This window comes from Hoplias malabaricus, chromosome 7 (genome assembly GCF_029633855.1).
Source record: "Hoplias malabaricus isolate fHopMal1 chromosome 7, fHopMal1.hap1, whole genome shotgun sequence".
NCBI lineage: Eukaryota > Metazoa > Chordata > Actinopteri > Characiformes > Erythrinidae > Hoplias > Hoplias malabaricus.
The window spans coordinates 40,592,787-40,605,956 of record NC_089806.1 but is presented as its reverse complement, the minus strand read 5'-3'; the positions used below and the strand labels follow the sequence as shown (position 1 = coordinate 40,605,956).

At 45.6% G+C, this 13,170-nt stretch overlaps 1 protein-coding gene across 3 annotated transcripts in view; it reads right to left on the bottom strand.

Moving 5' to 3' along the window:
* The window catches only part of tab2 (TGF-beta activated kinase 1 (MAP3K7) binding protein 2), a 41,593-nt gene that overhangs the window by 2,234 nt on the left and 26,189 nt on the right, over positions 1-13,170 (bottom strand). For 2 of the 3 annotated variants that reach the window (XM_066677039.1, XM_066677040.1), the window contains 6 exons: positions 12,386-12,568; positions 10,165-11,704; positions 5,569-5,729; positions 4,397-4,490; positions 2,375-2,482; positions 2,073-2,186 (listed from right to left, as the gene is read on the bottom strand). In XM_066677039.1, the coding sequence (XP_066533136.1) occupies positions 2,073-2,186; positions 2,375-2,482; positions 4,397-4,490; positions 5,569-5,729; positions 10,165-11,704; positions 12,386-12,487 (2,119 nt within the window). In that variant the 5' untranslated portion in view covers positions 12,488-12,568. The remainder of the gene's footprint in view (positions 1-2,072; positions 2,187-2,374; positions 2,483-4,396; positions 4,491-5,568; positions 5,730-10,164; positions 11,705-12,385; positions 12,569-13,170) is intronic. The other variant, XM_066677041.1, reaches the window with a different exon arrangement.

Below are 13,170 nucleotides of genomic sequence, written 5' to 3'. Positions count from 1 at the left end.
AGTTCTCGTAAAAACACATCTACAGAAGCTGGTGCCAGAGGGGTGAGGCTGATCCATCAAACATTTCCCATCTTTAATTACACGAGACAATAAGCCACAATGTTTTCCCTGACACACCAATTACATCAATCTCACCCACTCTTAGGAGACCCCAACAACGGGGGGGTACTGAATTGATGCTTCCCGTAACTTGTGTTAATGTGGCAACACTGCACTGCTAATAGGCTACACAACATTCCCATAAACCTATGAACATCCATAAAGGCTGAAGCCCCCATGACACTGCTATGAAAGGCACAGTGACTCACAGTAAAGTGAAACCAAGAAGGGATCGGACACACAGGTAATAATTTAATAAATATAAAAGCACTCTAAAGCACAAATTGCCCCCTCCCTCTGTTCATTGTGTTGCTATCACAGGAGTGTATCAGCCCATGTGACAGATCTGGGCAGTTTCCATTCTCCAGCGTGTTAAATGGTTGAGTGAGAAAAGAAGTGGTGGGTTGGCCCTTGTGTTCGACGGATGGGTTGAGTTGGAGACAACTAATGATAATTAAGTTGAAAATACCGCAAAAAAAGTGGCAAACAAGTTTAAAAGCAGATAAATAAATGTTACAAATTTTACAGCTTGTTTGGTTTTCTACACACAACGGATCATGTTCTTTGTAGTAGTTCAAAAGATACACACTCAGAATTATGGTTCTGTAAGGCTTCTTTAGTAAAGAAAATAGTTGTATATACACAACTATGAGCAATATCAAGCTTGTAACAATAGAACAAACATTTTTGGTGCCATATATAGCACTTTTCCACCAAAAAAACGCTGGTTCTTGAACCGTTTCTGTTCCTGATTCTTGGAACCATGGCTCTTTCCAGTGAACCGGCCCGAGTTTCTACACGTTTAGAGGGGAACCAGGAATATGCCATCGGCGGGGGGCGTCGCTGTGGCTGAATACAGTGCTACAACCTGAGAGTCATGACAGGGTCATTGTTTATTCTTTGTTTACCGTGGAGTCAGACCAGAGTGAGATATAAAACTGTGGAAATGTTCAGAGCCGTCCGGCTGAGCTTGGGAACAGCGGAGAAACGTAACCAAGAGCCGTGGCTCTGACCAACAGCTAACAGCATCAGAAACACTCAAAAACAGAGCGTGTTCCTGTTTTATTCCCTATAATGTATTCATATGAAACACTGTAAATGACCCTCTGAGCTCTTTGAGTTAAAGAACCTCGACACACCCACAGACTTTTCTGGTTCACGAACCAGTTTATTTTGGTGGAAACGCAAAACAGTGGAAACTATTTTGGTGGAAACAGTTCCAAATTTAGTTGCACGAACTGGGACGGTTCCAGTTCCTCGTTGGTGGAAAAGCGCTAAGCCTTTTCTGAAAGGTCCCATATAGAACTTTCTATAGCACCATGTTCTATAGCATCAGTCTGGAGAACCTCTTCACAACGCACACAATCCCTTAATTATACAAAGTGCTCCTTCAGTCGATCTCCTTCAACAAAAATAACTCTCGAAAAAGAACATTTTAACAGTAGGTTGCTGCTGCTCTTCATTTGCTCATTTTCCTTAAGATCTGATACGGAGCAAGAAAAAAACCTCAAACATCTGCCAGAGAGGAGTGGAAAGTGTCTTTCATATCAGTGAGGATCACAAACTCTCCAAGCTCACAATGAAGAGAAGATCCCATCAGGAAAGTTGGAGGGAGTGGGGGCAGAGAAAGAAAGGAGAGATGAGAAAGAAAGGAGGGTGACACTCTGGCCTCTTCAGGGAACAATTCTACGTTTCATCAGGTCTCAAATTTCACCATTTAAACATTATCAGCGCCACTATCAATCATCACAAATCACCCACCACCATTTTACACCTTAATGAAGACGAAGAAACGATAATGGGAAAGAAACACAGATGTGAAAAGGAAATAACAGAAAGATACAGTGTTTTGTACATATTTCTTTGTTGTTTTGACGTGTGATTGTGTTATTATCTAAAAGTAGACGTGAGAAGTGAAGGAGCGACAGAACCAGGAAGGCAGAGAGGACAGAGACAGAGGGATAGTTACCCACCCACAGGTGCAGGGAGACAGGGTGGAACAGGAGGAAGAGAGGGGTCTCTCTTTAGCTTGGAGCTGACGTTTATTTTGCGTCCTCTCCTGTCTACAGAGCCCCAGTGATCCGAGCCTGACCAAGGCACAGTGGAATAGATAGAACAGATGATGGAGAAAAGAAAGGAGGAAAAAAAGTTGGGGAAAATAATACCAAAACATCAATATGAAGATTTGGGAAACAGACAGAAATCAAGAGATGGAGAATTATGGGGGAAATAAAGGAAACACAGTATGTTTGTCTGAGAATGTAATAGTACTCACCTACTCCTTGGACACCATGGGGCACTTGTGGGGGTTTGGGAGGGACGGGGCCCAAGAAGCCAAGGTTGTCGTAAAAATTGTGGATTGCGTTGGGATTGAAGTGTGGTCCTGAAAAACACGAGAGAAGAACGGTTGAGAGATTAAGCACATGGCGTTACGATGCTCCATCCAATAACTATGGGATGAGTTGGAGCTAGAGAGCCACCATCAGCACCTGACATCACTATTGCTTGTGTGGAGCTAACTACAACCAAGTCCTACAGAGAAAAGTAACACAACAGTCTGTTGATACTGTATTAATCCACTAGTATGTTGTATTAAAACGTCTGTACATTTGTGCGAAAGGTTTACAGTATATTGGATTGTATTCACAGCTAAATAAACGAATGTGCTACTCTAGTCGACTGTACTCGCTTTTCTGGTGAATCAGGTTCTGGTTCTGGAAGCGGGTTCTTGTTTAGTGGCTGTTCTCTCGTGGTTCAGAGCGAATCGAGTAGGGACTAAACCGTGGCGTGTAAACCTTGCAGAGCGCTGATCGTCCAGAGAGAGTCGTCACTCTACGCCACGCAACGCAGACGACCAGCACCAACTCTCCATCTGTGAAATCTCCAGCTGCAGCAGAGATTACGTTTGTTTTTATCCGACTCACGACGGCAGCTCGTAAAATGACGCCGTGGTCTTTTGAAGAGCTGGACGCTGCAACAAGAAGGAACGATCTCTACTGATCTGTCTGAGCAACACGCGAATACACGAAGAGTAAACAACGTTTAACATTACCGCTGCCTTTGTTGTGGTTTCCGAAGCCCAATGTTCCCATTAGAGATGGTTTTTGCGACAGCTCCAGTTATATTTCAGTGTGGGTGGGAGCGGAAACGAAAAGCAAATACAGTCGAGCAGTGAATGCACCCTGCACTGGAAAGGCACCAATAGGAATGCAGTGTTCAGCAGAGTGATGTCGGGTTCTGTGCTGTTATCTCAAATAAAACACATCTTTACAAGTGGTTGTAGCCCTCTGTATGTAACAACACACTGCACGGTTCTAACCAGGACACAAACGCAGACACAAACATGAGGTAAATAAGGGTCTTCCTGTCAGACATGACCGAAAATAAGTGAACACCTGCACCGCTCACGCGCCTGAATGCAGACACAGCAAATGCTTGAGTCAGCAGACACACGCACATATGAGTGGACATGACTGTACAGGATGTGAAAATGTAGACTTAAGCACACACACACACACACACACACACACACACACACACACACACACTGTCACCTTCACTTTCTGAGTCACTGACTGGAAACACTTGAGAGTCTCGTGTTTGTTGGTGTATGCACAAATGATAGCGTTCTCATAGTTGATACCGTTTAAAAGACTCTGTCTCCAAAGACAGAACCACTGCACCGCACCGCGCCGCTCTCCCTGACCTAGAGGACCCGCTCTCTGGGGCATAAACCTGTTCATTCAGGAACCACGGTGCAGTGTGATCTGTTCATCTCATGTCTGCTACATTTACGGAAATATATTTGGCCCTAGCTGCTCCTTTAAGTAAAACTCTAGCTTTAAAACAGCGAGCGACTGCATGAGTGTGGAAGAGGTGCCAGAGGCATAATAAATCCCTTCATCAAGAGCAGTAGCAGGATGTCATTCAGGAAACAACTGGCAGTTAACACTACAATAGCAGCACGTCTGGCGTGTGTGCGCGCGCGTGCAGGGGAAAAGGGGAAGCAAAGGTTGCTGGTAGTTTAGATCACCGCTGCTTGACCTTTCGTACCCTGCTGCAGGGTTTATCTGGGAAATCTTATCAGGCAACGCCCTGCTGCCAACAGCCGAGGCACAAACATTCGCTGGATTTGACAGAAAAGGAAAAGAAATGTGACATTGCCTGGGGGAGACGGGGCCAGAAATAGAGACAAATAGACTGCACTCGCACAACTGAAAAGTCCCCTGCATTATTGGGGAGAGAGAGAGAGAGACTGCATGTGCATACTTGTAAGAGGAGTTGGAGGGAGACTCACCGCGTGCTTGGAGAAGATCGATCTCTTTAGTTAAACAGTCGATGTCGATCTGCAGTAATCTGTTCTTACATCTCAGCTGCTGCATCTCGTCAAGCTGGACACACACACACACACACACACACACAACTGTACAGTGAGAGACTGCTGTGGTTTCCATTTAGAAATAACTCTTCATTCCGCTGACCCCTCTCCCTCAATTTTAAAGAAACATCTTTTTTATTTTACTTCTCTGAAGATTCACTTGCAGCAGAACAACAGCAGGAAACAAGGCCTAGAGTGATTATTTTGGGCTGTGTGTGTGTGTGCGTGTACTTCAGTTGAAGCTGGCTGACATACAAAAGATTCAAGTGAATAATGATCCTTTTGGAAACTATGAATCATGATGTTGCAAATCTCACACAAGGCAAATTCTTAATGTTTTTGTGTGAATTATACACTGCAGCGGAAACATCTACACAGCAGTGAATTACAGACGATGAGAAAAATACACAGAGGTTTAAATTAAAATATTTAACTATAACTATTTTAATAGTTAGAACAACATTCGGTCACAAACTATTCAAATATTCCCACAGCAGTGCAGTAGATTTTAGTGTGTATCCGGTGTTTTTTACACATTTTCATGAGAGAGAGAGAGAGAGTGGGAGAGAGAAAGAAAGCGAGAGAGAGAGTGAGTGAGAGTGAAAGAGCGAGAGGGGGAGGGAGAAAGAGCAAGAGAGAGAGAGCGAGAGAGAAGAGAGAAAGAGCGAGGGGAGAGAGAGAGAGCGAGAGAGAAAGAGTGAAAGAGCGAGGGGAGAGAGAGAGCGAGAGAGAGAGTGAAAGAGAGAAGAGAGAGAGCAAGAGAGAGATAGAGAGAGAAAGAGCGAAGGGAGAGAGAGAGAAGGAGAGAGAGAGGAAAGAGAAAGAGTGAGAGGGAGAAGAGAGAGGAAAGAGAAAGAGTGAGAGCGAGAGAAAGAGCAAGAGAAGGAGAAGGGGAGAGAGAGGAGAGAAAGAGCGAGAGAGGGAGAAGGGGAGAGAGAGGAGAGAGAAAGAGTGAGAGAGGGAGAGGGGGAGAGGGGAGAGAGAAAGAGCAAGAGAGAGAGAGTGAGAGAGAGAGACAGAGCGAGAGGGGGGGGAAGGAGAGAGAGAGAGAGAGAGAGAGAGGGGGGTGAGAGAGGGAGAGAGACACTCACAGAAGGAATCTGAGAGGCCGAGTTAGACCGCTGCAGTCGTCTCCTCGTCAGGTCATTCTCCATCTCGTTCACTTCCTCTTTGAGTTTATCCAAGTTCTTCTTTTTCAGCTTTAGCTCATGACACAAACGTTCCATGCGTGCCTTCTGATGCACCAACAACGCTGTAACACACACAAATTATATGCTGAAGTATCTTCTCTTTAAAAACCAGAATCCCACAAAATAAAAAAACACCCACGAAATGACCATCCAATGGGAGGTAAATCCTGCTGAAATTAAATTTAATTTAAAACAATAAAACGAAATCGCAATCACCTTTTTGCTCTTTCTTTTTCCAAACGTGTGCACGGATGTGAAACAACTCTCAATAAAATTCAATAAGAATTTACAATTTAATTTTCACTCAGTCATAGGTCGCTCTGACAAAACCGAAATGGAGAAGAAAGCTTTCAAACCTAAACAGGAAACGCTCAAACCTGCAGCGCGTCTGAGCCACCTCCGAGAAACACCTACAAAATAAAACTACGATGAAACACACGAATGTTTCGGATTTCTGATGTTGTGATCGTGTAAAAGACTCTGATTTGGGACTAAAACACCAGCGCCACAGAGAGCACAAACCGACTGATACATTATTGACACGTGCTGATCTCAGAGTCCCTCCAGTCCGTCTGCGTCTCAGACACCGTCCTTCCCTCCTGTAACCCCCCCGCCCTTTCCTTGGTACACATCTCATTCTGCCTTCGAGTCTCCCCCTCTTCTCTGGGACCCCTCTCTCAGTCGGGTCTTTGATGCCAGGTCTGCACTAGGATTGTGGAGGGGAGATCTCTAAATCCTCATTCAGGCTAAACTTAGTCCAGGACTAAACCATGCTGACAAAGCCAAGCGCATTTTCAGGAGGATTTAGAGCTGGATGAACAGGTCGAAGAGGAAGTGGGCTCGTGTTGATTTAACCGTGGGTTCCCGACGCTGAGGTGAATACCTACTCATTCAAACAGACTGTAATCTCTACCTCTGTAAGCTGAAGATACCGGTGTGTGTTCCTCAGTTTTACCAGAAGAGGGCTCATATGGCACATCAGTTCTGCCCAACAGTATCTGTATACTCTCTGTAGGGCACCCTGATGTCTCTGATTGTCTGGCTACATACGGAAGCCATTTCTTATTTATAACCGTACCCATTGTCTTCCAGTGCCGCCTTGACCCTTGGAATCGAGTTAGAGTGTGCAATGGTTAAAAATCATCGCCTACAAAATGGAGCAAACCTTCAGGAGCCTGGTGTGTCACCGAAACACAAATAAGACAAAAAGGAAAGTGCTAAATTCCCAGGCGATTAGCGGTGATCAGTAGGCAGCTCTGTCAGTCTGCAGTGATATCAGATTAGCTACCGGACTACAGTAACGGCCAATCGTTATGTATTATCACCCACTCCTGATTCTTCAGTGTTTTGAAACCAAACACGGCCTCTTGCCAGTTCCACCTTAAATGTTTCAATAGCATAAAGTCATAGAATTTGATTGCTTTACCATTTAAGGTGGAACTGGAAATTATTTCGTTAAGAATTTAAACAAATAATAATAAAACGGTAATGAAAATATTAATTGAAAAGTTGTTTCCTAGCGTCCTAAAGAGGTTTACGCATGTTATAAAATGTAATAAAAGAGTCATAATTAATTGTAGCGACAGTATACAGTGAGGGTAAGGGAGGTACAGCGCTAGAAACATAGGCCGTGAACACGGATCAACAACAAACGTCTCTCCGTGCACCTACAGATTTATTCAGGCATCTGTTAGTTGTTTCTCTACCTGACTGTCCATCCACCCATCTCCCTTTACCTGTCTGTATTCATCTACGCTTGTCGGTCTGTCAGCTCCACCCACCTCTGTGTCTGTACATCCTTCCATTAGTCACTCATCTGTCTAACCATCCATCTACCAGTGGGTCTCACTGTCTGCTTCCTTCCATCCTCCCCCAGAACACGGTCCGTTCCTGCATCCGAACGCATACAACACACATACACTTCTTCCCAGACACGACTCACTGGGACATGTCATGTTGTGAGTCACACTGAAAACATTCCCCCTGACACACACCCTGTCCTGTATGTCCTGAGGGGAAAATGCCAGACAGAGGATAAAACACACCCCCACACCCAAACAAACACAAACACTCCTATGTATTAAGGCAAACACACAAATCAAATTGTAGTTTACACACACACACGAAGGAAATAAGATACACACGTCAGCAATATGCAAGGCCCCTAGTCAATGAGTCACACGTCATCAGTGCAAAACTCCTTATAAGGTAAATACTGCCCTACTGCTACACATCTCTCACACACACACACACCCCTCAGCTCAAGTCACCTTGGCCTTTATATTTTTTCCTAATAGCAAATTGGATGGTGTGCACTCACACACTCTCTCTCTCTCTCACACACACACACACACACACACAAAGATAAAAGAGCTTCAATACTGAGAGGGTTTTAATGAGAATATGAGTACACTGTAGTTTATCCAAAATGTGCCCCAGTGTCAACAGTACGGGAAACTTACATTCAAGAATCAGACCGCGCTCCGTCCTCAAATGTTTAAACTGCCCTCTTGGCAGGACCAAGTGGAAAAAAAAAAAAAAACATTTTACTACCACTGTGTAAAAACATATACTATCCCTCTTAATGTAACACAGCCTGGCGAGCTCGCGGGCCTCAGGGCGGCAGGGAAAGTATTAGGCAAAGCTCTCTTACTCAACAGCATTCCCTGTTTCAGCCTTTACAGTAATCTAAATAAGAGTACGAACGGAAACATGCCGTTCAACGTGCTCGTTCTTCCACCAACAGCAAAGACGTTGCACAATTTTCTCTAAATAAACACACACACCAAAGGTGCTATTGCTAGAATATTGTCTTGGTTGCATCTACTGCCAAGCAGCATTGAATCCGATGAGTCGAGCCAGTTTCCCACCACGCCACGGTGGAAAATTGAGAAAGCGCAGCAATTATGACATTGAAATTCAGCAGAGGAGAATAATGCACCTCGCACCTAGGGGTAAGTCTGTTGCGAAACGCGGGGAGTGTACACTTCGTATTCATTTAGCTGTGAATAATGTCAGGATTTAAAAAAAAGGGGATTGTAAGGACTTAAGAGCCTTATCGAGGCTAATTTATGATGTTGAGCATCAGGTACAGTGCTGTAAAAAGGTTTTAAGCACCTGAGATACAGATTTACAAAGCTATTGATCTCAAAATAAGAATTCATTTGCCCAAAAGAAACAAAACATCCCTGATATTAGAACGGAAAACAAATCAAATGATTACAGTAAGTAGTGAGTTTCCATGTGTGTGTTGGTTTCATTCTTTCCAAACCTCTCCTCATGACAGTCCAGTATAATTTAAATGCTAAGCACCACTTAATGGACCTCCCTGAATATTCCACATTATTGTAGTTACTGACAGATATAAGTATGAATTAAAATGAAAATAGCAGCTTAATTTGCTTTAAAACTGACAATTTTATTAAATTGACGGAAAAACCCGAGCTCCTACGGAAATTCTTGAACGCGACCGTGACGTCACTGGTGGACAACAGCTGAACAACGCCGCGGTAAAACACCGTTATGACTGACTGTTATGACAGTATCTAGATAAATAACCAACATTATTCATGACAGTAGCCTAGCAATAAGCTAAACTCAAATTTAGAGGTACCGTTATTCTTGTAAATGTGATCGAAGTCGAACTCGAATTCATCCGACACTATAAACCTCCGTAATGCAGCTACGTAGCCGAGTATAATCTGAGACACCGAGTTTAGCGAGTCAAGCTAACGTTAACTAACACCAACTAAAACAGGCGAAGTGAGTGTCCTTACCCTGTTTACCTCCATGTTACAGAGGCTCTTGAACACCTTTCGTTGGTGTCCTTACATGCCCGTATTGTTGGAAAAGCGCCAGTGAAATGAGCTACAGATAACGGAGTGAGCGGATGGTCCTTTCCAAAGTGCCCGTTTAAAGTTGACAAATTTGGTCCATTTTCTGGATATTTTGGGATCTTTGGGCCATTTGTGCACAGATGTCCCACTGTACATTGAATGATTGCAGCCAAAAACAACACACCTTTTCCTCATTTTGCATTAAATTAAGTGCAGCTTCTAGAGTTGTTGTCCACCATCTACGTCACAGGCAAGACGCCTATTAGAGTTTCCCAACACCGCCGGGGGGGGCAACGGTCTTTTAAACCTTATTCCTTCAATTAGTAAGAAATAACATGTTTTCTGACTATCAATAAACACAAGTTAGGAACTCAAACTCCACTGTATTTATTTGTTTGACACTTTCATATCGCTGCTGCTTAGCCTTTAAGGGTATCGTCCCATACCAAGTTTAACAGAGGTTAGCTAATAAATGCATATGTTACATCAAGGGTACTGTCCTTTGATCCTTTGAAATGTCTGTATTTATTGTAAATATTTATATATAATTATTTGAGAAGACAAAATATTTTCAATAATAATAAAAGCTTGTAGACTGTAGCAGCACCCTGTGTGTCCATTGATACAAAACCATAATACAGACACACACAGTCTCTCTTACCTTGTGTGTAAGCAACATCGTCTGCGCCCATGCTGGGTCTGCGGGCCTCCGTGGAGCGGTCCCGATGAGGTGAGATGGGGTCAGACAGGTGCAGGGGTTCCGGTTCGACGTAGTGGTAATCGGAGGGCAGACTCAGAATGTTGGTGGGCTCAAAAGTGGGTGACACCACGCCGGGAGACACCGCAGGCCGCTTGTTGGGCGTCACTGTGATTTTGAACGTGTATTTGGTGTTGGGCTGCGTCACCACCACTCGGGGCGACGTGGTCGCCCCTGCCCCTCCTCCCGAGGCGCGGGATTTAGGTGGGTGATGATGGATGTAGGCGGGGCCCATGCTGACTTGGCTGCGTCCCCCGACTCCGCCTGGAAGCGTGGGGTTGGCCGATATGTAGACCGTGGGTTGGTTCCGTGCGCCGCCTTCGTCTGAAGAGGGATTGGCAGAGATGTAGAATTTGGGCTGCAGACGGGAGGGAGGGAGGCCCGTGGGTTCCTCCGACGGGGTCGTAGCAGCGGCGGGTGGAGAGGCGGAGATATACACGGTCGGCTGGCTGCGGCTAAGCGCCTGCCCGCTGATGGAAAGCGGGGCAGAGGCACCCACTGAGGAAGGAGAGGGCGAAGGACACGATGATGATGCTGAACTGCAGGAGGGTCGTGGGGCAGAAGAGCCGCCCACTCTTTGCGGGGACTCGAGCTTAATCTCGATCTGGTTTTTCCTGGGCCCCGTCGAGATGTTCTGGATGTTAAACTGGCTGAAGGAGGACGACAGTGGTCCAGCTGTCGACGACGACGAAGATGATGATGAAGAGGAGGAGGAAGAACAGCCTTGGGAAGGGGCAGCCTGGAAGACAGAGGGGGCCTGGGGTGTGGTGGGAGAGCTGATAGGCATGTAAACATGCGAGGTTTGATGCTGGGTGCCCGTCCAGTTCTGTGAGCTGGCTGGGTGTGTGATCTGGTAGATCTGCTGTGCTGGCTGCGAGGTGGGACTGTACTGCCCCCGACCCTGGGCCGGCCGCGAGCCGCCTGTCTGCGTCACGTACGGGCGGATGTAAATGGAGTTGGGGCTGTTTAAACCCGCCTGAGGGCCTCCATGGATATGGAGGGACGTGGGGGTGTTCCGGCCTGTGTTGGGTGCGAGGGTCACCGTGATGGGATTAAAGCGTGGAGTCGGGGGTGGGCCGTGGCCTTTTCCCCCTAGGTAGAGGCCAAGGTTCTGCGGTGGCTTTCGGGGAGGTTCCATCACACAGAAGGCACTGAGGGCAGCGGGCGCGTGCGGGGGTGCGGACTGCGGCTCGGCAGGGTAGAAGTCGGAGGGCGGAGGGGGGGCATTGATGGGCCCGTCGCTCAGGCTGTGGGAGAGAGTCCTGCTGCCGTTCATCCTCACTCCCTCTTGTTGCACGGCACCATGGGTATTCTGGGAGACACCCAGGTTGAGCTGGGTCATGTGATTGCGCAAGTCCGTCACGCTTGGGTTGCCTTCGCTGTACAGGAAGCCGGGACTCACTTGGGTCAGGTACTCACAACAAGCGACTAAATTGTTTTTGTTCTGAGTAACAGAGAAACAGAAGACAGAGATTATATTACACCCCTTGTACACCATGTCTGATTAAAGCTTTAAAAAGGGACCTATTATAAACCCCTTTTCCACAAGGGAACAGTTTTTTTAGGATCTTAAAGCTTTGGAAAAGATACCACAAGCATCAGCTCCCACAGCAGCGCTCAGTGTTTCAGCACCTGCCCCTTTAACTGAGCCGCTCGCTGTTCACCCGGACCCTGAGTGCACAGCAGTGAGGAGCGAGAAGCTGAAGCTCTGTTACTTTAGCCGTTTTCACTCTGTTCTCTTTTTCTTCGTTTTTACCCAGAGCTCTTATTTCTCTGTGTTTGTGTCTGTTTTGTTGCGTTTAACCTTTTCTTTACACAGTCAAGCACTGACTCAAATGTGGCAGGACTATTCTAAAATCTCTGCCCTTGACACCAGAAGCGAAGGTGTATCAGAATGTCTCTTTACAGCCCATGTTTTTTGACCTAGGCAATAAAGTTTGTGAATTGGTCGGCTCCAGATCTTACAATAAAAGCACATGGACTGAACCAATGATTTCTTTGTTTTTTAAAGTTGTTAGTAAGGAACCAGAAAGTAGGAGTATTTCCCAAAAACACAGCAGTTTTCAGTTGATCTCTTGACTGTGAACTCCACAGTTTTGAGCCGACGTGAAAGACACTCACTCACCTCTAAGACACACTGAGAGACCACGCCTTCTGGCACTTCCGGAAACTTCTGGCGCAGCTGCTGCACAACCTGAGTGTCAATGTGCTGGTTTCCCTGTGCCATTCGTGGACTGCCAGGACGGAACGGATTGGATTGCAGCACACACACACTCACAAGCGCTCTCTCTCTTTATCCCAGCATTTTCTGTGCAACGGAGAGATGAAGAGACAGAAGAGAAAAGCTTGATTAGATCACACTTGTGAGAACATCAAAAGACAACATATTTACTTTCCCATCTCTGAAGCTATGTGAAACATTCGGTGTGACAGATTCCAAAACGACAGCCTGACACGCCTTAAACAGACGTCTGTGTTAAGTTTCTTCACTGTACTTCAAGAAAAGGCACTTTTTCCCTATGGCCACTGGAGTATGTACTGGCTCTTCAGCTCTTGATATTTTATGTACATAGTTACGTAACAAATCTACATTGCCCTCTGCAAAGGAAAAGGCCTAGAAACTCCATTTCTGAGACACATTTCTCTTCACAAAGGCAGCCGTTTCCAAGCCATTTATTCCAACGCGCACACAGCTTTCAAAGCCATTAACCAGAGATCTTCAAAATATTTAAGGGGCTCATACTTCACAAGTCTCCCAAACCAGAAAAGGCTTTAACAGCACAGATACAGTCGCAATGGAAACTGGCACCGAGGGCAAAACTGAGCTTTAAGTCTCAGCATCAAGATTCCTATAAGAATGGCAAAGTGTATAAACACACACACACACACAAAAATAATAATAAACAAAAA